Genomic DNA, 24,723 nt, shown 5'->3' on the forward strand with positions numbered 1-24,723 from the left:
TCACGGACAACCTGCAACCCTCTTCTCCTGATGATGAAGCCCCTTCTGCACCCGGCTCCCAATTGCGATCGGCTTCATCATCATCAACAAGTGTCTGCACATCAGTGATGTCCTCCTCAGGTTCCTCAACAGTGTCTGCTTCAGGACCCTGAACACTGGCAACATCACCTTCCACATCACTCTCCTCATCACTACTTGCCCGCCTAGCGCAGGAAGTGGCGGAAGTCTCCTCCACTTCTTGGCTGGGCAGTAGCTGCTGACTGTCCTCTAGTAGATCGTGCTCACTGAATAGTGGAGCTGAATCCACAGCATAAGATACTTCTGCAGGGGAGGGAACAGCATAGGACAGAGGCAATGGGAGGACAGGGACTGTTCCCGGGCCATGCCAACTGAAGATTGTGTCTGAGGAACCCACTGACTGTTGACTGGGGATATCAATCAGATGCCACTTGTGATGAAATGGATGACCGTGTTAACCAATCGATGACGGCAGATAGGTTGCTGGTCGAGGCACGACCGCTAGCTGATACCGGGAGATCAGGCCTCTCGCTGCCACTTGCCCCTAGTCTGCTGGGACCTCTGCCTGCGTCTGATGAATTTAGGCCTCTGCCACTCTTCTGTGCACGTCCTGGCACGTCTCTGCCTGATAAACTTAGTTCGTATATGAGGGGAGTACAATATGCTTCACTACGCTTAAAACAGTATTTGTCTAGAGCGGCACCAGGTGTGTACTTTTGGCTGGCCTTTTACAGTAACTAGTCTCTTAATACTATCAGGAACAAAAGGGTTCAACACTTAGATGTACATATGTGGTATGCACTTATGATGGGAGAAAAATGCGCTACAGTACGTTTAAAAAATTTATTTGAGTACAACACCAGCTGGTGAGTACTTTTGCCTGGATTTTCATAGTATCTAGGCCCTTGAAAGTTTAACAGGTACAAAATAGTAGACCACTTAGATGTAGGTATGTGGAATGCACTTATGAGGGGAGAAAAATGAGCTACAGTACGTTTAAAAAAGTATTTGAGTACAACACCAGCAGTAGACACCAGTGCTGCAGCACACAGTCGCTGTGTACTACACCCAAAATTGCACTCTCTCTCAGTCCCTTCCCTATTAGTGCTTCTAGGCAGGATTTGTGCTTGAGCTGAATCACTGCTGTTTTTCTGTGCAACACACTGCTCTCTGTAATAGAACGCTGTTGAGAGTGACTGGGAGGTGAATTGCTGCAGAATGCTTTTCTGTGAAAGACACAGGAGGGACAGGAGGACCTCACTGCTGACACAGAGACATAAAAAAGCAAGACTACATTTAGCCAAAATGAATTTGAGTAAGCCAAAATCCTTCTGGGAAAACGTCTTGTGGACAGATGAGACCAAGATAGAGCTTTACTGGTAAAGCACATCATTCTACGGTTTACCGAAAACGGAATGAGGCCTACAAGTAAAGAACACAATAACTACAGTGAAATATGGTGGAGGTTCAATTATGTTTTGGGGCTGTTTTGCTTCCTCTGGAACTGGGTGCCTTGAATATGTGCAAGGCATCATGAAATCTGAGATTTCCAACGGATTTTGGGTTGCACTGTACAGCCCAGTGTCAGAAAGCTGGGTTTGAACACCTGTGGAGAGATCTTAAAATTGCTGTTGGGAAAAGGCTCCCTTCCAATAAGAGAGACCTGGAGCAGTTTGCAAAGGAAGAGTCGTCCAACATTCCGTCTGAGAGGTGTAAGAAGCTTATTGATGGTTATAGGAAGTGACAGATTTCAGTTATTTTTTCCAAAGGGTGTACAACCAAATATTAAGTTTAGGGTGCCAATAATTTTGTCCGGCCCATTTTTGGAGTTTGGTGTGACATTATGTCCAATTTGCTTTTTTTCCTCCCTTTTTTGGTTTAGTTAAAATACACACAAGGGGAATAAACATGTGTATAGCAAAACATGTGTTTGTTCTGCAATTCTTTTCTGTGAGAAATACTTCATTTTCTAGAAAAAATGCAGGGGTGTCAACATTAATGGCCATGGCTGTATATCTAATTACATTTTTGAGTTTGTAAGCTCATTCTTAATTCTCATACTTCCTATTTATCCATTGATACTATTTCACATATTGATACAAAGAGCAATATGTTATGTTTCATATTTCTGTCTATTATAGAACAATTCTTCCATTGCACAACTAAATAAGTAAAGTAAATAAGTAATTTTTTAATACGTCATTTTTTAATATATATAATCTTATAAGTCTTAGAACCTATTCTCCATTCTTATATTTTCATTTTCTCTTTCCCATCTATTGACACTATTTGGTCTTATATATTCCAAGTGGAAATACATACCCCATCCAGATCCAATCCAGGTTACACCTGTTACCTGGCAAACAAATTGGTGCAGGGGTTATATAGTGCCATTGTTTTCCCAGGCATTTCATTCATACTACTGGAGCCATCAGCTATTGAAAAAGGGGATCTGGCTCCCTGAAACGCATCTAGCCAGCCACCCTATCATAGCAAACACCCCAATACAGGCAAGCTTGAATCCCTATTCACCCTTACTGCAACACTGTAAACTTTGGAGAACATCATCCCACCAGCAGAGCGCACGTTCCTCGGAACCTCACTTTGCTGAGAAACAACGTGAGATTCATCCCGGACATCGATCCTCCAGACTGAAAGAAGGAGTACCTTTCACTGGCACCTCGGGTAAGAAGTACTTGGTACCAATCCCCACCCAAGTCAGGTCTTATATTCAAACTAGCCCTGTGCCGCCATGGTAGAGTGGGCTGCAAACAGGGGGGCTACAAAGCTGCAGAGTGCACTTACCCTGCTATATACCAGTTGTTCTCAGCAATAGACTTACGGCTCGGCACCACCCGAGCCATCAACATCAGAGACGGATCATCAGACACACGGTCACGACACCCCGTAAATTCTGCTACTTAATATCCACCTATTAACGCCGATCCCCATTTTGTCAACCTTTTCTAATAGACCCCAAGAAACTAGTATTAAATCATTCCTAGAATAAGTACAGAATTTTGGAGAGAAATAAGTGAAGTTGCGTTCCGAATCATGGTAGAGACGCCATGCATCAAACAAGTCATAAGAGTTGATAATATCTCTTAGGTTGAAGGAGCGTTGTTTAGTAGCTCCAGAAAGGTCTAAAGAGGGACCGGGGACTGAATTAAAGTCTCCACAAATGATGGTTTCCCCCTTCTGAACTTCAGCTACTAATTTAAACACCTTTTTCAGAAAGCGACTTTGCCTATTGTTAGGGGTGTACAGATTCACAATGGTGTAAAAGGCATTGTTAATAGTACAGACTAATACCACAAAGCAGCTATGCTTGATGAGAGATCGTGACCGCTAAGTCATCTCTGAATGCTATCAGTACACCACATTTTTCCTTTGCAAAGGGAGAAGATACAATTGTGGGGAATCTCCTATGGCGAATAGTAGGTGGATTAACTGAGGAGATATGCGTTTCTTGCAGGCATATTACTGATACATCCGGTCTCTCCACTTCACGCCACATGAAGTGCCTTTTCTGAGGGCTATTAAGGCCATTAACATTTAAGGAAAGGAGGTTAAGACTCATGGCAGGCACAATGGGGAGCTATCAAATGTGCAGGGAGTGAGGAAAGATTAAAAACCTGGCTCAGGACAAGGATGTCACACTGAGATATCTGTCCCTATACAAGTAGGCAGGATGCACTGGGCTAACACTGCAGGAGTTACAAACCCGACTTGGTTCTAAGAACTACAGACAGGGATGTCACAATAATGCAATCACAAAAACAATAGTATGCACAATTCTCTAAACAGTAGGCATATGATACCTGCTAAGGAAAGACTTAGACACATGGGTAAAAAGAGAAAAAGAACACGTTAAAGCAACAATGAAGTAAGACAAGTGCAGGTGCACAGAACTATCGGTGGAAGATCAAGCAGTTAACACAGATTCAACCGGTGTGCATGAATAGAGTCTCGAACTGGTCAAGGGACATGCTGAGAGTTTCCACACTGGGATAGGCAATGATGGACAGGGTTTATTAGTGGTTGTTAATCTAGCATTCCGGCTTTCTTCTAGGTGGTAAGCTGGACTGTGACGGGGCAGAAACATCTCCTTCAGGAATCATTCCCCAGTCTCGTAGTACTGACAGTCCCTCTTCAGCAATAAGCAGACTGTGGAGTCTGCCTTGTCGGTTAATCAGGATCTTGGCTGGTAGCCCCAATGATAAGGTACTCCCAAGTTGCGGAGAGTTTCCGTCAGTGGACCAAAGGTACGCCTAGCTTTTAATGTTGCAGAGAGGTCTGTATACATCTTGATATCCTTATACGGCTCAGGCAATATAGGGTGCTTGTGAGAATATTGTAGCAGCAGGTCCTTGGCTTGGAAAAACGTAAATCTAGCAAGTACATCTCTGGGTAGATCCTCCAGGAGTGAGCGTGGCTTGGGCACCCTTTGCGCTCTATCAACACTGTACTCATAGTCCTCTAGATCAGGGAGTAGTTGCTTAGTGAGCAGTTTTGCAAATTGGACTAGCTGGGAGCCAGAGATATCCTCCGGAATGCCCCAAAACTTAACATTGTTCAGTCTATTGTGGTCCTCAGAATCCAGCATCTTAGCGTGGAGCGAGTCCACCTTTCCATCTAGGGCATTGAGTGCCTCTTGCAGATCATTGTGGCCTTTAGCAAAAGATATCAGCTTTGTCTCGGTATGGGCCATTTTCTGCTCCAATAAAGAGGTGGAGGAGTGCAGGGATTTTAGGAGTCTGGTAAAGTCTGGATTCAGGGAACTGTATAGCATAAGCAGCATATCTTTGAGCATAGCGTCAGAGACTGTTTTGTCCAAGGTCTGGTAGGTACTGAATAGGTCAGCATCTGGACCAGGTATAGAGTCATCAGGGTCATCAGCTAAGTTTAAGTGGACTGACCTGAGGCTAGTCTTGAAACATGTCTACTGACAAATTTCTGGTACTGCCGCATACTGAGGGTGTGTCCGCATTTCCTCCATCTCCTGCCGCGATGTTGGGACTGTGCTCCACTGTCTGCTGTGGTAGTGTGGGAGAACTCCAGTGTGGTGGTATATCAAAGGAGAGAGTCTGATGGATGCGTGTGGAGGGTGAAGCCTGGTAGGGACTCACTCTGCTCTCCGTTTGGGTCTCCTCTCCATGTTGCTTAGCTTTGTTCCTGCCCGCAGGAGTCTGGCTTGGGCGCGCAGTGGCGCTATCTTGAAGAGACTTGTGGGCCAAGACTCCGGAGTGAAAAAGGTAAGTTAGCTGCTGGGAACCTCCATTTTTAAAGTTTCTTTACCTGCCAGAGGTCGTCATGAGGGTTGATACAGCTTAGGGTAGAGATGAGAGTCGCTGGCAGGTAGCTACATGGTATTTTCTCTGTCTTTAAGTGGCCATTCAGCCCAGCGACCAAACCACGCCCCATATTTAACCCCTTAAGGACTGAGGGTTTTTCCGTTTTCGCATTTTCGTTTTTTCCTCCTTGTCTTTAAAAAATCATAACTCTTTCAATTTTGCACCTAAAAATCCATATGATGGCTTATTTTTTGCACCACCAATTCTACTTTGTAATGAAATCAGTCATTTTGCCCAAAAATCTATGGCAAAATGGAAAAAAAATCATTGTGAGACAAAATTGAAAAAAAAAAAGCTGTTTTGTAACTTTTGGGGGCTTCCGTTTCTACATAGTACATCGGTAAAAATGACACCTTATCTTTATTCTGTAGGTCTATATGATTAAAATAATACCCTACATATTTAGGTTTGATTTTGTCGTACTTCTGGAAAAAATCATAACTACATGCAGGAAAATTAATACATTTAAAATTGTCATCTTCTGCCCCCTAACTTTTTTATTTTTGCGCATATGGGGCAGTATGAGGGCTCATTTTTTGCGCCGTGATCTGAAGTTTTTAGCGGTACCATTTTTGCATTGATAGGACTTATTGATCGCTTTCTATTCATTTTTTCATGATATAAAAAGTGACCAAAAATGCACTATTTTGGACTTTGGTATTTTTTTTGTGCGTACGCCATTGACCGTGCGGTTTAATTAACGATATATTTTTATAATTTGGACATTTCCGCACGGGGCGATACCATATATGCTTATTTTTATTTACACTTTTTTTTATGGGAAAAGGGGGGTGATTCAAACTTTTAATAGGGAATGGGTTAAATGATCTTTATTCACTTTTTTTTCACTTTTTTTTTGCAGTGTTATAGCTCCCATAGGGACCTATAACACTGCACACACTGATCTTTTACATTGATCACTGGTTTCTCATAGGAAATCAGTGATCGATGATTCTGCCGCTTGACTGCTCATGCCTGGATCTCTGGCACTGATCAGTCATTCGGCGAGCAGACAGCGAGGAGGCAGGTAGGGACCCTCCCGCTGTCCTGTAAGCTGTTCGGGAAGCCGCGATTTCGCTGCGGCTATCCCGAACAGCCCACTGAGCTAACCGGCATACTTTCACTTTCACTTTAGACGCGGCGTTCAACTTTGAACGCCGCATCTAAAGGGTTAATAGCGCGCGGCACCGTGATCAATGCCGCGCGCTATTAGCCACGGGTCCCGGCCCGACCCGCTATGGCCGTAGCCCGCCGTGACACGCCGTGGCCCCGCGTTATAGATAGTGAGCGGACACATGACGTTCCACTACGTCATGTGTCCTTAAGGGGTTAAGCTATGTTTTAACTATCTTGCTAAACAAAAGTTCAAGTTTTCCCTGATCATTCTGCCCTCAATACCCCATAATGACAAAGTAAAAACAGAATGTAAGAAATCTTTGCTAATTTATTGAAAAGGAAAAACTAAAACACTGCATTGACATAAGTATTCAAACCTTTTACCCAGTGGGTATGATACCAGAATCTTTGGGATTTTCTGGATTTGGGGATTTTGTGTTATTTTTTCTCTCAAGTTCTGTCAGGTTGGATGGGGACTATTGGTGGACAGCCATTTTCAGGTGTCTCCAGAGATAGTCAATAAGGTTCCAGTCAGGGCTTTGGTTACCAAGGACATTCACAAAGTTGTCCCTAATTCACTTCTGTGTTGTCTTGGTCTGATTGGTTGCTATAGGTAACTCTGGACAGCAACTTTTCCTCTAATTGATGGAGATTTATCAATGGGTTTAGTCAAGTTTTCTTTATTATAATTGTTGCAAAATTGTCGTAACTGCGACTACGTGTGTTTTCGTGCGACAATTTGCATGAAGAACAAGAAAAGCAAGAGAATTCAAACTTGCTTACGTAGTAAATTTTTCAAAATGGATTTGCTTTAGTCGGGTATTTATCAACTGCGACAGTCGCAACTGCACAAAAAAGTCGCAACAAGGTTAAAAATTGACTAAATTTACTCCAGCTCGAACATGGAGCAGAAAAAGCTACTACCAAAGTAAAAAAGGAAAAATTGCTTACGTGAAAGAAAATTATCAACAGGCTGAAACCAGTTGATAAATAAGTCACACATAAGCAAAAAAAAAAGTAAGGATTACTTAAAAAAAGAATACATAAGCAAACATTGATAAATGTCCCTCATTGTGACCAAAAATTAAACCTTTGTTTCCACTTAAAGGGGTATTCCAGGCAAAAACTTTTTTATATATATCAACTGGCTTCAGAAAGTTAAACAGATTTGTAAATTATAAGGAAAAAAAGGGGGTACCAGATGCCTCTAGACTAATACCATGGAATGGTACATGATGATGAAATTACAGAAAAATAAAGTCGGAGGCAAATCTAATACATATATGCCTCCTACCACATGGCCCTGTGGTAGGAGGCATATATGTATTAGATTTGCATTATTCATTTTATGTAATATTTTATATTAAATTTGTACATCATTTAAAGTGAAGCACAGTCCGACTTTATTTTTCTGTAATTTCATCATCATGTACCATTCCATGGTATTAGTCTAGAGGCATCTGGTACCCCCTTTTTTTCCTTATATATTATTTTATTACTGTTATTTTTTTGGTGTAAATACTTTCCATTTAGCCTCGACTAATTTATATTGTGAGCTGCACATACCCCACTTCCTTTTAGATTTGTAAATTACTTCTATTAAAAAAATCTTAATCTTTTCAGTACTTATGAGCTTCTGAAGTTAAGGTTGTTCTTTTCTTTCTAAGTCCTCTCTGATGACACCTGTCTCAGGAACCGCCCAGTTTAGAAGCAAATCCCCATAGCAAACTTCTTCTAAACTGGGCGTTTCCACAGGTGTCATCAGAGAGCACTTAGACAATAAAGAACAACCTTAACTTCAGAAGCTCATAAGTACAGGAAGGATTAAGATTTCTTAATATAAGTAATTTACAAATCTGTTTAACTTTCTGGAGCCAGTTGATATATATAAAAAAGTTTTTGCCTGGAATACCCCTTTAAGAATTATGGAGACCACTGTGCTGTTGGGAACTTTTAATGCAGAAGAAATGTGTTGTACCCTTCTCTAGACCTGTGCCTCCAAACAATCCTTTTCTCAGTTCTTTTCACCTCATCACTTGTTTTTCTTCTTTGATATGCATTGTCAGCTGTGATTCCTTATATAGACAGGAGTGTGTCTTTCCAAATCCTGTCCAATCATCGGAATTTACCACAGGTGACTCCAACCAAGATGTAGAAACATGTCAGAGATGATCTAGAGAAATAAGAGGCCCCCAGAACTAAATTTCAAGTTCAAGTTCTAAATACTTATGTCCATACATCATTTTTTTTATCTAAATTTTTTTTCACATTCTCTTTATAGGGTAATGAGTGTAGGTTAATAGGGAATACTTGTTATTTTTTTTATTTTAGCATAAGGCTGAAAAAGGTAAGAGGGTCTGAAAACTTTCTGAATGCATTGTAAAATATATATCAGTGGTGTGTACAATGTGGCAGAGCAAGAAACAAGGGGCTACTTTTTTAGATTTCATTTGGCCCGGGCCTCTGACGGCAGTACTATGAATTTGTTTCCATGACATACAGCATGTGCTATCTTATATGACCATATTAACCATATGAAAGTGTTGAGATGTGTTTAATGATTATTCATTGATAATGACAGAAAATTACATAATGTTCAAATAGGTCAACACTTGTCATATGTTCTTACCAGTATAGTAAAAGATGTCGGTAAATGACTAAACTTTCTAGATATTGTAATTTCTGTAAAACGATTAAAAGAAGCCACAATGTTAGTTAAAGTATTTCTGTATTCAAAAGGCAGATTTGACCATGCAATTAAAAAGGCATGGTTCCCAGCAAAGCATTATACTAGTTTGCTATAGTCTACAAAGAACATGCATATTACATACTACAAATATTTACCAATTCTTCATTGGCATCCGCATCGATATTATAAAACGTTTTTATTTATTTTCCTTCAAATATTTACAAAGGAGGAATTGGGCTAGAATAAGAGTTATACTTGTTGCTACTGTGGTTAAGCAAGAAACTTTTTTACCTCAAACTTTTTTTATCTAACCAAAGTTAAAAAAATGTAACTGTACACATTCAGAATGCTGCACCCACGCAGAGTAGCAAAATGCATTTAAAAGAAAGATTTGTCTGTAAGCTGCCTGTCAGTTTCCATTTTATAAAATCCATTTATTTGCTGTTTCCTGAACATAGTAATTACAGAACTTCTTTGTTAGCTAATCGTTATCTCTACATTGTCATGGCAAATAAATGCATGTCCTAATTCCAACACCAAATAATTGTTTCCAATAATTAAGCCATAGTGGTAACATTGACAATCTAAAGATAAATGTCTCTAAAAGATAAATGGCTATTCTTCTGATATAAAAACTAATAGGTATATTTACAAACAGCACATTAAAGGGGTACTCTGGCCCCAAGACATCTTATCCCCTATCCAAAGGATAGGGGATAAGATGTCTGATCGTGGGGGTCCCGCCACTGGGGACCCCCACAATCTAGCATGCAGCACCCACCTGTAAGCACTTCAGGAAGCGTTGGAGGCTCTCTATGCCTCCCTCCCATAGACTTGCATTGAGGGGGCGGAGCGTGACATCATACGGGGCGGAGTTGTGACGTCACAATACTCTGTCCCTGTGGTCGGGAGGCATAACACTGAGAGCCTCCAGCACTTCCTGCAGTGCTTACAGGTGGGTGCTGCATGCTAGATTGCGGGGGTCCCCAGCGGTGGGACCCCCGAGATCAGACATCTTATCCCCTATTCTTTGGATAGGGTATAAGATGTCTTGGGGCAGGAGTACCCCTTTAATGTCCTAATCTACTGTCACAGATTTAACATGTACCTTAACAGTGTATTTTAAAGGATTCCTGACTGTAATCTCTTAACAACAATGCCCACAGTTAACTTTGCACTCAGTAGATGAGTTTTTCCCCTATAACACTGTTGGGCATTTTCATTTATAATAATAAAAATATGAATACCTAGGGCAAGGGCCAAGGAAAAGGGTAGGCAGTAGAGGCAGCTGCCCTGCAGTTATTTTACATATCTGAGGGATTTACTACAAAGCCTGTACACTCCCACTGCACCACTGCTGATCATTTAGATCAGTGGTCTTAAAACTGGTAGTTCTGAAACATCTGGAGGGCCAACATTTAGAGACCACTGATCTAGAGTAAATCAAGATTGGTGCATCTTTCTGTTGACAGGAAAGTTGTGCTGACTTTGTATATTTTGTAGTACTACTGATAAGATGGCTTTTTTAAATATACATTTATTTAAAAAAAAAAGTCAATGTTACTAAAAAACCAAAAATGAAAATAGTGGATACCGGTCATAAAGTGTGTTGGTATCCAGTATAGGAGATCACCATTCACCACTACAGCCTTCAGCTGTTCCTAAACTACAACTACCATGATGGGAGTTGTAGTTTTACAACAGCTGGGGGTAAAATCTTTGTAAAACTCTGTTTTAGAGCTGTGTATTCTCCAGTATGTGTCTCCAGCTCTTGCAAAACTACAGACAAAGGATGTGTGGGCATGCTGGGAGTTGTAGTTTTGCAACAGCTAAATTCAACACTGCTCTACCACTGTGCTTTACAAACATTGCAACTCCAGCTGTTGCAATGCAAAATCCCAGCATGCTTGAAGAGCCAAAGGTTTCTGACTCCTGAATGATAAAGAAGCTGATCAGACATTCAGGAGTCTGTGAAAGCTGAATGACACACATAGTGACAGCTATGTTGATTAGCATCCAGCTTTACTAGGAACAGATAGAAAATGTATGAATAAAAACTACTGTGCAGTTATTTGCAGACTGCAAGGCTGTTCCCAGACTCAGAGCAGATGAGTCATCACAGTGAGGGAGAGAGTTTGACACGCCCCCTCCACAAGGAAAGAACAAAAAGCAAGTGAGCAAGATATAAATGCTATTTGTTAGGGATATATAGGTCCTAGACACATAAAAATTATATGTTCTGGATTAGGTACTGAGTAACATATCACTTTTTTTTTTGCACTATGACAGGTACGCTTTAAAGGAGATGTCTCATCCTCAACATAACTGAAAAAGTTATCCCCTTTCTCTATGGGAGAGCCGTTTAGCAATTTTCGGCTGTCCCATACAGATATATCAAGAGGCCGTAGCAGCCCCCGTGGCGGCCCCCGCTTCTGGCAGGGGTTGTGACATGCCTCTTTGGGGAGGGACTGAGGCTCCATACAGGAGGGGTTCCAGCGGAAGAGACCCCCCCCCCCCCCCACGATCTACAACTTATTCCTTATCCTATTGATAGGGGATATGTTTTTTAAGTAATGTTTAGGATGAGACTTCTCCTTTAAGGGAAAGCACAGCACAGAAATAGGGATCATCTGAGTAAATTATGGTAGTAACACATATATTCTACTAGCTTGTTGCTGGTTTGAGTTCTGCTGTCAACTCAACGGGGCACTTCTCCTAAATAGAAGCCTTTTTATTGTCAGTGTGCCCTGGATCCTGCACTAGACATGTGTAAGATGTATGGTGTAATTAGGAATCTGCAAACTGTGCAGAATAAGAGTAATTGAGGCTGTAAATGTGTTCAGAGATCACATTAAATAACTAAAAAAGAGCCTCATTTATTAAAACCGTATAGCAAAACAATTGCCTTAATAGCCATAGCAACTAAACACAATACACTTTATTATGTCCATAGTAGTTAAAGAAATCAAGACTAGGCTCTGTTTTGTAAACAGGTTTGATGAACTATGCTTGTTTAGTCTGATCGTAGTCAGATCGCTCACATTGTACAAATGATGAAGCTCAGGCTAAACACATAGGAAAATACTATCAGTGTAGATTAATAGTAGACTTATTTAGAAAAATTTACTTGCTATGCTATTTAACCATGCAGCCATTTGCCTTTTAAAGGGCAAAAAAATTGGAAAATACTGCCTTTTGACAACAGATATAGCAGCATATTACCATTCCCGAACCACTAATGTCTCCTTCCCACACCTGGAAAATCAAAATTCAAAATATTTTTCATTGCGTCAAAAATACTTATGTCAAACACTGCAGAACTGTGTGCAAGAAGCCTGAACGATGGCACAAAGTCTAAATAGATCCACAAATGATGCCAGTAGTTTATATAAATCCAACAAATAAATCCTCTGTGTGCGTCTATCCCTCTGGCCCCACTGTTGTGGATGCTGTGTTATATTTCTATAACCAGGAAGATCAAGAAGTGCTGAGCAGTGGGGCCAGGCATGGTTAGAAGTTTTTTATTTATTTATTTAAAATAGACCCTCAAAAAACCTCTTTAAAACTTAGAGCCACAATATGGTCACGTGCATGAGGCTTAATTGGATGCTTACCATGAGGTATTTTATTATACAGAATTTTGCTCAGAAATGGTTGGAGGTAATGTATTGTTACTGTACATAGTTACATAGTTAGTATGGCCAAACAAAGACATACGTCATCAAGTTGTGGGATTGGCCTAGACGTATATGGTACTGCCACTCTGATTCTTAGCTAAATTTGGTGATTTTTTTTCACATGGGGTTATGGGTATTTATTTTTAAGTCAACTTACTTTAAAAAGAAAAAAATAACCCCCAAAATATAACTAGTTAGGCCTCCTTTACATATATGTTGTCAGTTTTTTTCCCCTCCGGCGCTGCAGAAAATGCACCGAGGAAAATTGAAGCAAGAACCGATCCCATTCATTTGAATGGGACAGTTCACAATCATCCAGCATCTCATTTTGGACACCGGATGATTGGATTTGCCTGACCCGCACAGGCAGGGGAACACAGCTTGCTGCGTTCCCCCATCTAGCGATCACATACAATGGCAGCTGGATGATGCACAACTGATGATAACTGATACACTTCTGGCATCAGTTGTGGCCATATTTGCCCAGTTTTCCGGAGCCAGACTCCATATATATCTAACTTTAGTCTAAGAGTATTAAATTAGTACAGAAAAGGTTTTAGTTTTTTTTTCCAGTATATACAGCTGTATATGTAAATGACCCAATATACATTGATATAATAAGTCATTTACAAGTCTGTTTTACTTTCTGGCTCCAGTTGATTTAAAAAAAAAAATGTTTTCCACCAGAGTACCCCTTTAATGTTTTGCAATCGTAAAGTGGATCCACAAGAATATAGCAATTACTTACGGGTGGCCCAGGCATTCCAGGTTCTCCATCTTTACCATCCTTCCCTGGAGGACCCATCCCTGCATCAGAACCTGGCTTTCCAGGTAACCCTGGTGGTCCTGGTGGCCCAACTGGCCCTTGTAATCCCGGTAAGCACTTAGGAAGAAGAAAAACCTTTAGTAAGAAAAATCACTATATTTATATCATATCAAAAATATACAAAGAGATATATGTTGTGTGCCAGTCTTAAATAAAAGCTGTCTTAAGATATACTAGCTATATAATACTAATCTAATCCAGTTTTAGTAGATAGAATAGTCAATAGAAGGCATCAGACAACCTCCCTAGATAGGCAAGGGAAACAGTTTACTACTAGAACATACAGGGCCATATCTGTGTTTTATTACAAATAAAAAACACTTTACTCGGCTGCCTATTTTTTCTACATAAAATAATATATGCTAATATTTGGTATTTGGTTGTGTAGTCAAGAAGGAAAAAATGTATTATCCTGCTTTGCAGAATATGTATTCTCATATTGTTTCTTACAGTTTGACCTGATCCAGCAATATCTCCGCTTGCAGAACCTTCAGTGTCATCAGCTCTCTAAAATAAAATTAAAATATACTTTAGTTAGGCATAAAAATACTAATAATGACATACAAGGTGCCAGGAATGTTGATAGTTACATAGTACAACTAAAAATGACACATATCCATTCTGTTTAACCAAAAGCAGGGAGAAGATGGAATTTAATTCAAATTTATTGTATTGTTTTTTTGGCATATTGGTGCTCTATTATGCAGAGTTCATGCTGTACTTATACCATGCTTTTAGTGTTTAGGTTTGTCAGAAATAGTTAAGAGGCGCCGGGGTGGTTTAACATGTTTAATGCAATTGCTAAAAGATAACTGCTATCACATGAAAGGACTAATATAAACTAAATTTATTAAAGTGTCCCTGTCATTATAGGTGACTTTAAGGATAAGCTGCCCTGTTTGTATAAATGAGGAGCAGCAACATTCTGGTCATTATATACACACTGCTCAAAAAAATAAAGGGAACACTTAAACAACACAATGTAACTCCAAGTCAATCACACTACTGTGAAATCACACTGTCCACTCAGGAAGCAACACTGATTGACAATCAATTTCACATGCGGTTGTGCAAATAGAACAGACAACAGGTGGAAATTATAGGCAATTAGCAAGACACCCCCAATAAAGGCGTGGTTCTGCAGGTGTGACCACAGACCACTTCTCAGTTCCTATGCTTCCTGGCTGACGTTTTGGTCACTATTGAATGCTGGCAGTGCTTTCACTCTATTGGTAGCATGAGACGGATTCCACAACCCACATAAGCGGCTCAGGTAGTGTAGCTCATCAAGGATGGCACATTAATGCGAGCTGTGGCAAGAAGGTTTGCTGTGTCTGACAGTGTAGTGTCCAGAGCATGGAGGCGCTACCTGGAGAAAGGCCAGTACATCAGGAGATGTGGAGGAGGCCGTAGGAGGGCAACAACCCAGCAGCAGGACCGCTACCTCTGCCATTGTGCAAGGAGGAGCAGGAGGAGCACTGCCAGAGCCCTGCAAAATGACCTCCAGCAGGCCACAAATGTGCATGTGTCCACTCGAACGGTCAGAAACAGACTCCATGAGGGTGGTAGGAGGGCCCGACATCCACAGGTGGGGGTTGTGCTTACAGCCTAACATTGTGCAGGACATTTGGCATTTGCCAGAGAACACCAAGATTGGCAAATTCGCCACTGGTGCCCTGTGCTCTTCACAGATGAAAGCAGGTTCACACTGAGCACATGTGACAGACATCTGGAGATGCCATGGAGAACGTTCTGCTGCCTGCAACATCCTCCAGCATGACCGGTTTGGTGGTGGGTCAGTAATGGTGTGGGGTGGCATTTCTTTGGGGGGTGGCACAGCCATCCATGTGCTTGCCAGAGGTAGCCTGACTGCCATTAGGTACCGAGATGAGATCCTCAGACCCCTTGTGAGACCATATGCTGGTGCGGTTGGGCCCTGGGTTCCTCCTAATGCAAGAAAATGCTTGACCTCATGTGGCTGGAGTGTGTCAGCAGTTCCTGCAAGAGGAAGGCATTGATGCTATGGACTGACCCGCCCATTGCCCAGACCTGAATCCAATTGAGCACATCTGGGACATCATGTCTTGCTCCATCCACCAACGCCACAATACACCACAGACTGTCCAGGAGTTGGTTTAGTCTCTGGGAGGACATCCCTCAGGAAACCATCCACCACCTCATCAGGAGCATGCCCAGGCGTTGTAGGGAGGTCATACGGGCACGTAGAGGCCTCATTTTGACTTGTTTTAAGGACATTACATCAAAGTTGGATCAGCCTGTAGTGTGGTTTTCCACTTTGATTTTGAGTGTGACTCCATATCCAGACCTCCATGGGTTGATAAATTTGATTTCTATTGATAATTGTTGTGTGATTTTGTTGTCAGCACATTCAACTATGTAAAGATGAAAGTGTTTTATCCGATTAGTTCATACATTCAGATCTAGGATGTGTTATTTTAGTGTTCCCTTTATTTTTTGAGCAGTATATATATATATATATATATATATATATATATATATATATATCCACAAATGGCATTTTTTTCTGCATATTTCTTTTTCTGCAGGCTCCATCTATAATTTGCTGTTCTCCCAGAGCTGGTGGGCAGATTTGAGCAGCAGGAAGGGGGCATGTAGAGAGAAAAAGCTTGATAGGTGAAAGATGTTTTTTTCTGTCTAATATATTACAAAGTTTCTTCTATTCACTAATGTACTATTGATCTATGTAAAGCTTGTTCAAATGACAGTGCCTATTTCAAATATAAAAATAAGTCAAAGCAACACGTGTCAGTCTCATATACTAAAACCTTTGTCAGGTCTAAGAAAGCCTAAAAAATGTCTTGGTGTATGAGACCGAAAGCTGTTGCTTTCACCTGTTTTTATATTAGTGTGTTTATGCGATTGCAGTTTTCTTTTGGCAAATGCATACACACGCAGAAATTGCTTATTGCCTTTACAGGGGTTACACTATGTCTGCAGCAGTGGATTAGTGATGACTCCCTTATGATTACTATCCTGCTGTGCCTATTGTGGTAGCCCAGTCCAGGAGTTGCTCTCCTGTACCCTTTCTGTCCTGTGTGGCAGACTCTATTTCAGTGTCCCCTGGGTCCACCTCCATGCTATGTACCTTAAATGGTTAACAGTATCCTATGTTATTTATTAATTTGTCTTTCTAATGTTCATATGCCTTTAAATGTTGTTACCAAGTCATTTAACCAGGGAAGGTGTCAGTGACCAGGTGACTTGTGTGGTTACCTATAGGACCCCTCTGAATTGCTCCCTTTAATAAACCAAGGGAGGAGCTAGTTGGTTCAGTTCTGTGGAGACTAAGTTCAGGAGCAGTACAATCAAAACCTGAGAGTGTTTGGTGTCCAAAGGGAGACCTAGACCTAACCACGCAGCCATGCTTCAATCTCCAAGTGCCTATTCAGGTGAATGTCAAAGCCTGGTAAGCAACCACAGGATTGAAGTCTAGTCTACATGGTCAAGTATATCATGTCTGCTAAAGTCAGCGTGGGTCTGCATAATTCAGTCCAAATCCACTACAAGTCCCAACGAGCTCGCAAGTCTCCTAAGTCACTGGTCATCTCCTTGGGCCTAACTGAGCTGTAAAGACTATAACACCTATCTACCTCAGTAAAGCTGCCGTTGTTCCGTAACTTTGCATGGGAGTGATTATTTGCCCCGCACGTAGCCCAGGAACCGGCAGCCATACCTCGGGTGGTGTAGAGGATAACCAAGCCCTGGCGTCATGAACACAAGTTGTTAATGCCTTTTGACCCTAGGGTAACAACATCTGCCCTTCATCGCACCCTCACCACACTATTTTAGCACAACCTAAACTGGTTAGTGGTTCATGGTTATATCTGGTATAATACAGTAGGTTTGCTAATTGTGCTGCACTTGGGGATCACCCTTTTTTTCTTCTTGTTCTATTTCAAAAGAGTATCCATGTAAGGCCTCTTTCGCACTGCTGTTGCTCGTCGTCGAGAATGGCTGTTAAAGTCTCTCTTTTTTTTTTGTGTCACTTTAACAGCAATGATCATACCACACCCGACAGCATTACGTCATTGGGGAAACCCCTGGCTGCAGGCAAGGGACAGGGAAGCCTGACATTTGATTTGCCAGTCATCCATAAGAGAACTATGCTGTGGCTGCGCCCTGAAGTCAAAGAGGTGCAGCCTCAACATACAAGACAGAAATGTGGTATTAACGCTATATAAAATCTACTTGGGGAAAGTAGTAAAAAAAAAAAAAAAAAAAGAAAAGAAAACAACCCTCTCTTCCTTGTTCTATGAATTTCACTGAGACATAGCTTAAAAATGCTACCAGAATACAGATATAGTCACAGGGGCGGGTCCTGGTGGTTGCTCCCTGCCCTGCCGGATTGATTGACACATCTCTCCCTAGCAGTGTATAGGGAGACATTGGAAGACACAATGGTCAGCACTACTAAGTCCAGCACTACCCACTTGGGACTGGTTTAACCGGTGCACGGACAGAAAACACCTTTCCCGACTTTGCAGGTTCCTGCATACAGATGGGGTGCTCAATCCCAATAGTTTATAGCAGTGAGCATAACAGTCTCACAGTAGAACATTATTGGAAGCACTCACCAATCAACTGGGCAACATTTCCTTTGCACAGGTTTTGATAAATCTCCCCTAGGTCTCAAAACTGTGGACTGTTAGATGTTCCAAAAATGGTCTGTGGATGCCGAGAGTTGTAGTTTTGTTGGGGTTTTAGTTTAGCAACAGCTGGAGATCCACAGTTTGGAGACCACTGATATAGGGAGAGATGCGTCACCTGCCCCGCTGAGACCCCCCCTGAGGACTAATTTGCGGGGTTCCGGTGGCATTTTCAAACTAAGATTACTCTGAATGACCAAGTGTCTCAGTGTAATTCACAGTGTCATGGGATACGTGATGCCTGCACCAGTTTTATGCTGCCCGCTGCTTGGGCAGCATAAAACTGATAACTATAGTTAAATATGAAAAAAATATAATTATTTAAAAATAATGAATAAACAACTTACATTGCAAAAAAAAAAAAAAAGAGAGAGAGAGAGAACCAAAGTAAGTAACAGCAGGTCTCCTCTCCCCAGAACCTACCCCCCCACCCCAGGTCCCCCCTCATCACAGGTCTCCAGCCCCCCCCCCCCCCACATCACAGGTCCCCCCGTCTTCAGCCTCCTACATCAAAGGTATACCCTCTCCAGCCCCCCTCATCACAGGTCTCCAGCCCCCACATCACAGGTATCCCCTTTCCATCCCCCAATATCACAGGTCCCCCTCTCCAGCCCCCTACATCACAGGTCTCCCCTTTCCAGCCCCCAATATCACAGGTCTCCCCTCTCCAGCCCCCCACATCACAGGTCTCCCCTTTCCAGCCCCCAATATCCCAGGTCCCCCCTCTCCAGCCTCCACATCACAGTTATTCCCTCTCCACCAGCACCCACCAACATCACAGGTCCCCCTCTGCAGCCCCTAACATCACAGGTCCCACTCTGCAGCCCCTAACATCACAGGTCCCCCTCTGCAGCCCCTAACATCACAGGTCCCCCTCTGCAGCCCCTAACATCACAGGTCCCCCCTCTGCAGCCGCCACATCACAGGTCCTCTACCACGGTTTTTGGTCCGGTCAGAAAACCGTATACAGGGAAAAATGAGACATGAGAGCGTTTGACTCCGGTCGGCTCATTGAAATGAATGGGGTTCGGGCTGGATCCGGCTGGGATACGGGAGCGGACGGTTTTCGCCCCTCCCAACTGGATCCAGCAACCGTACACTACAAACGTAGTGTGAACCCACCGTAAACTGTATCAAAACGTGTGTACAAATTTTTCTCTGTATATGGTTGAAAACTGTATACGGTTTGAAAAATGATGTCCGGTTGCATCCGTTTTTAAAGAGAAAAAAAGTAAAGGTTTTTAACTTTTCACTCTATTATGAATAAAGTTTCACTTGTTTGATTGAAATTCCAAGCAAAAAAAACTGTGCAAAGTCAAAAACTGTATGGTGAAAACCTGATAGAACTGTACGCACATACGGTTCTGTACGGTTCCCATTGAATCCCATGTTTAAAAAAAAATGTATACGGTTTAAAACGGTTCTTCACCTTGACCAAAAACCATGATAGGCCATGGTTTTCTGTCTGGAAAAAAAAAAAAGTAAAAAAATGTATAGTTTGAAAAACTGAGACAACCGTATACATTATGGTGCACACGGTTTTGAATGGGAAGTCTATGGACACGGTTTTCTGTACAGTTGCATACGTTTTTTAATTTTTTTTAATGAAACCGTATGCTGAAACCGTATAGCAAAACCGTGGTGACTAAACTGTATCAAAACGTGTGTACAAATTTTTATCTGTATATGGTTGTATCCGTTTTTTAAGAAAAAAAACCTATATGTTTTTAACTTTTCACTCCATTATGAATAAAGTTTCACTGGTTTGATTGAAATTCCAAGAAAAAAACTGTGCACAGTCAAAAACAGTATGGTACGCACATACGGTTCTGTACGGTTCCCATTGACTCCCATGTTAAAAAAAACGTATACGGTTTAATACGGTTTTTCACCCGGACCAAAAACCATGGTAGGCCACAGTTTTCTGTCCGGAAAAAAAAAAGTAAAAAACCGTATAGTTTGAAAAACGGAGACAATCGTATACATTATGGTGCATACGGTTTTGAATGGGAAGTCTATGGACACTGTTTTCTGTACAGTTGCATACGTTTTTTTTTTTTATGAAACCGCATACCGAAACCGTATAGCAAAATCATGGTGTGAACCCACCCTTACACAGTGACTTGTCGGGACTCAGGAAGCCTGCACTTCGGACACTGCCATCCCACAAGGCAGCCGGCCTACCAGGAATTTTCCCGGTATCCCAATAGGCCAGTCTGGCCCTGACCCTTACTAATGCTTCCTGAAGCAGAAATGCAGGGAGCTCCTTTCTTTCCTTGTCTTGAGTCCCCTTCAGGGTGGTGGTACTGCTGACAGTCACCAGACAAATTTTGCAGTAACACAACTCTGCAGGTGACTCTCGAGGATGACAGGAAGGTCCCCTTTGCTTAGGGAAGAATCTATGTAGTAACTTTCCAATAATTGTAGCTTCTCCAGGGCTTCGTTTCTGGGATTGGACAATGTATCTCAATGTATGCAGCAGTTCATATTGCAGCCCTCTGTCCGAGGTACCCACTGGAAGTCCTCCCAAAATATTCCAATGAATGGCTATAATGCAATGTTAACTCAGCCTTATCTTCGACTTTTGCTTGTCATGTAGGTGCACAAATACATAAAGTACTTCAAACGTTGTTTTTTATATTGTTATACATTTAAAGGGGTACTCCACTGGAAAACATTTTTTTTTAAATCAACTGGTGCCAGAAAGGTAAACAGATTTGTAAATTACTTCTATTTAAAAATCTTAATCCCTCTAGTACTTATCAGCTGCTGTATGCTCTTTTTGAATTTCCTTTCTTTTTGAATTTCCTTTCTTTTTGAATTTCCTTTCAGTCTGACCACAGTGCTCTCTGCGGACACCTCTATCCATTTTAGGAACTGTCCAGAACAGGAGCAAATCCCTATAGCAAACCTATCCTGCTCTAAACAGTTCCTGACATGGACAGAGGTGTCAGCAAAGAGCACTGTGGTCAGACAGAAAATAAATTCAAAAAGAAAAGAACTTCCCCTGGAACATGCAGCAGCTGATAAGTACTGAAAGAATAAATATTTTTTTAATAGAAGTAATTTGCAAATCTGTTTAACTTTCTGGCACCAGTTGATTTAAATTTTTTTTTTCCAGTGGAGTACCCCTTTAACTAAACATCTTTACATAGGTTAAAAATCCTCACTTACCAATTGTTTAAGTGTGTTCTGTAACCCTGGAGGACCTGGGGGACCTGGTGGTCCAGGAATACCAGGAGGTCCTTGAAGCCCAATGCCAGAATCACCCTAAAAAAAGCAAATTACCTTACATGAAATATCTATAAAATTTACAATTTATCATTACATACATTTGCTGTAGTTTTAGTAAGGCATGCATGCATATGCATTTGACAAACAGATTTACTACAATTTTTTGGTAGAACATTCTTGAAATGATTATGATTATTTTTACATAAAGGTGGGTTTGCATGAAAATCATACAGTCTTGTCATAACTGTCACAAAAGTTTTGAAGCTTTCCTATGTAAGACAAAATATTTTTTTAAAGCTTTGAAACAACAATATCACTTCTGTTTCCTCAAAAGCTCAGTTGACACCATTGATAATTCATTTTAGTGTAACTTGAGGGCAAAAAAAAATAAAATAAAAATTATGACATATAAAAAAGGATATGGTATAGAAAACAAGAAAAACAGGAGAATGGGCCAATGCCTTATGTCCAATTTAGTATAATAAGGACATAACCATTCCATATAAGTAATTACTTATGCTCAAAACATTCCACGGACGCCTTCAGTACACCAGAGCTGAGCACTTTCTTACTGCAGCTTCTATGATCTTGTATGAACTTTCACAAACGTGTGATCCTCCTTCGGCTCTTCCCGATTCTAATGATTACCAAATTGAACTTAATATACTGCGTAGCCTGAAAGTCTATATTCCATGGCACAAATATCATAGAATCACATAGTATGTGTACCGGAGAAGCAGAGAGGAGCGGAGGGCCCATGCTAGTCTATAGGCAAGAATGAATACAAAAAATGGAAATTCGGAGAGGCTCTTGTCCCACTAAACACCAATAAAGATCTGAGATAGCCAACTGTAACCTATACCCATGGTGATTGCATTAAGAATAAATAAAATATCAAATTGGAACTCCAGGTCACAGATATTGGAAAATATATATTTATTAATCAAGCAATTATTAAAATATGTAGCATTCAAATATGGTATATATAGAATTATTCAAAGTTGACCTGCGGTCCACAGGGCCCTTGTGAGCCGCTTTGGTCAGTATAAAACACTTGTAAAATATAAGACTTATAAAATATGTTATATATAAAGCCATGCTGGCATCTGTTAAAAAGTCACACTGAATCTGGAAAGTTTAAATCAAAGTTCGGCAACACTCGCCAGTCTGGACTCACCAGGATTAATAACATTCGATTCTGATATCTCAGTATGGGCATACTTAGACTTCCAGTCTTCACTGTAAACATCACAGTAATGATGCTGCTTACCTTGATGGTGTGTAGGAGCGCTGGTCTTTGTCTGCACATACCGAATCTCCTCTGTCAGAGAGAATGCTGCGGGAGACTCGGCCGTCTCCTCTGGGACTCAACATAATAGATAGAATCTTCTAAGGTCGGCCAGGCTGCAGCACTCCTATTATACAACTGTCCAGGTTGGAGTCCCGAGTGGCATCCTCGTGTTTGGTAGCGCGTGCTCTGTATAAGTGAAATGGTAGTTGTAGTTAGCAGTATGACAGTGACTTTAAGTCATAGTTGTATGGTGGGTTGTAAATGGTGGTCACAAATAAAGGCTGGACGCGCTTCATGACCCCTGTAGGTCCTTTCTTCAGCAGCTTAATATATAGTATATCATAATATATATATATATATACATATATATATATATATATATATATATATATATATATATATATATAATTATATATTAAGCTGAAGAAAGGACCTACGGGGGTCATGAAACACGTCCAGCCTTTATTTGTGACCACCATTTACAACCCACCATACAACTATGACTTAAAGTCACTGTCATACTGCTAACTACAACTACCATTTCACTTGTCAATCAAAACATACAGAGCACGCGCTACCAAACACAGGGACACCACTCAAGACTCCAACCTGGACAGTTGTATAGTAGGAGCGCTGCAGCCCGCCCAACAATAGACGATTCTATCTATGCTGTGTCCCAGAGGAGGCGGCCGAGTCTCCCGCAGCATTCTCTCTGGCAGAGAAGACTCTGTCTGTGCAGACAAAGACCAGCGCTCCTAGACACCATCAAGGTAAGCGGTATCATTACCGTGATGTTTACAGTGAAGACTGGAAGTCACAGCATGCCCATACTGAGATATCAGAATCAAATGTTATTAATCCTGACTGGTGAGTGTTGCCATCTGCCGAAGTCTGATTTCAACTTTCCAGATTCAGTGTGACTTTCCAACAGATGCCAGCATGGCTTTATAACATATGACAGTGTGACTTTATGATTAAAGGCGGTACTAATCTCTACCAAAGTGCCAAAACCTATACCTTAGTGACTATTTGTTGCAATCTTGATTTGCAGATCATAACTTTTATTTTTATCTGTATCATCATTTTTATCTTTTACCATTTTTTATCTTTTTGTGGGATATATACTGTATAGGTGTGGTGCACATAACATATTTTATAATTGTTATATTTTACAAGTGTTTTATACTGACCAAAGCGGCTCACAAGGGCCCTGTGGACTCAGGTCAACTTTGAATAATTCTATATATATATCATATTTGGATGCTACATATTTTAATAATTGCTTGATTAATAAATATATATTTTCCAATATCCGTGAACTGGAGCTCCAAATTCATATTTTAGGAATGAATCCAAGATCTAAAAAGCTGTATTTTTTATATTTGTTCTGTGGAATATAGGCTTTTGGGCTATGCTTTGGAAGTAAGTCGCTAATGTGGAATGTTTACGCTCTTATTATACTGCATTGGACATAAGGTCTTGGCTCTTTCTCCTAATTTTCTTGTTTTCTATATCAGTCGTTCCCGAAAATCAGCAATGTCCAGAAAGATTGAAGAGGGAAACACAATGTACAAAATTGTAAGTGTTGTGTTTTGTGTGAATAGTGCTGTGTTACGTCATTGGTGTTGCCATCACTTCCACCCACAATATTGTCTATTATTTATTTGTTAAAAAGGATATGACATCTTTACCATTAACAGAAAACATACCTTTTCTCCCTTAGCACCCGGTTTACCCTGTAATCCAGGTATACCTCTTTCACCCTAAAAAAAAATTTCAATAAAAACATAAATAGAGTTCTAGAATGTTGTTTGTACTATAGCTATAATA

At 41.0% G+C, this 24,723-nt stretch overlaps 1 protein-coding gene across 2 annotated transcripts in view; it reads right to left on the reverse strand.

Moving 5' to 3' along the window:
- COL15A1 (collagen type XV alpha 1 chain) overlaps positions 1-24,723 on the reverse strand; it is a 369,611-nt gene that overhangs the window by 131,138 nt on the left and 213,750 nt on the right. For both annotated transcript variants that reach the window (XM_056520745.1, XM_056520744.1), the window contains 4 exons: positions 24,603-24,656; positions 21,543-21,638; positions 14,131-14,187; positions 13,603-13,737 (listed from right to left, as the gene is read on the reverse strand). In XM_056520745.1, the coding sequence (XP_056376720.1) occupies positions 13,603-13,737; positions 14,131-14,187; positions 21,543-21,638; positions 24,603-24,656 (342 nt within the window). The remainder of the gene's footprint in view (positions 1-13,602; positions 13,738-14,130; positions 14,188-21,542; positions 21,639-24,602; positions 24,657-24,723) is intronic.

Source organism: Hyla sarda, chromosome 5 (genome assembly GCF_029499605.1).
Source record: "Hyla sarda isolate aHylSar1 chromosome 5, aHylSar1.hap1, whole genome shotgun sequence".
Lineage (NCBI taxonomy): Eukaryota > Metazoa > Chordata > Amphibia > Anura > Hylidae > Hyla > Hyla sarda.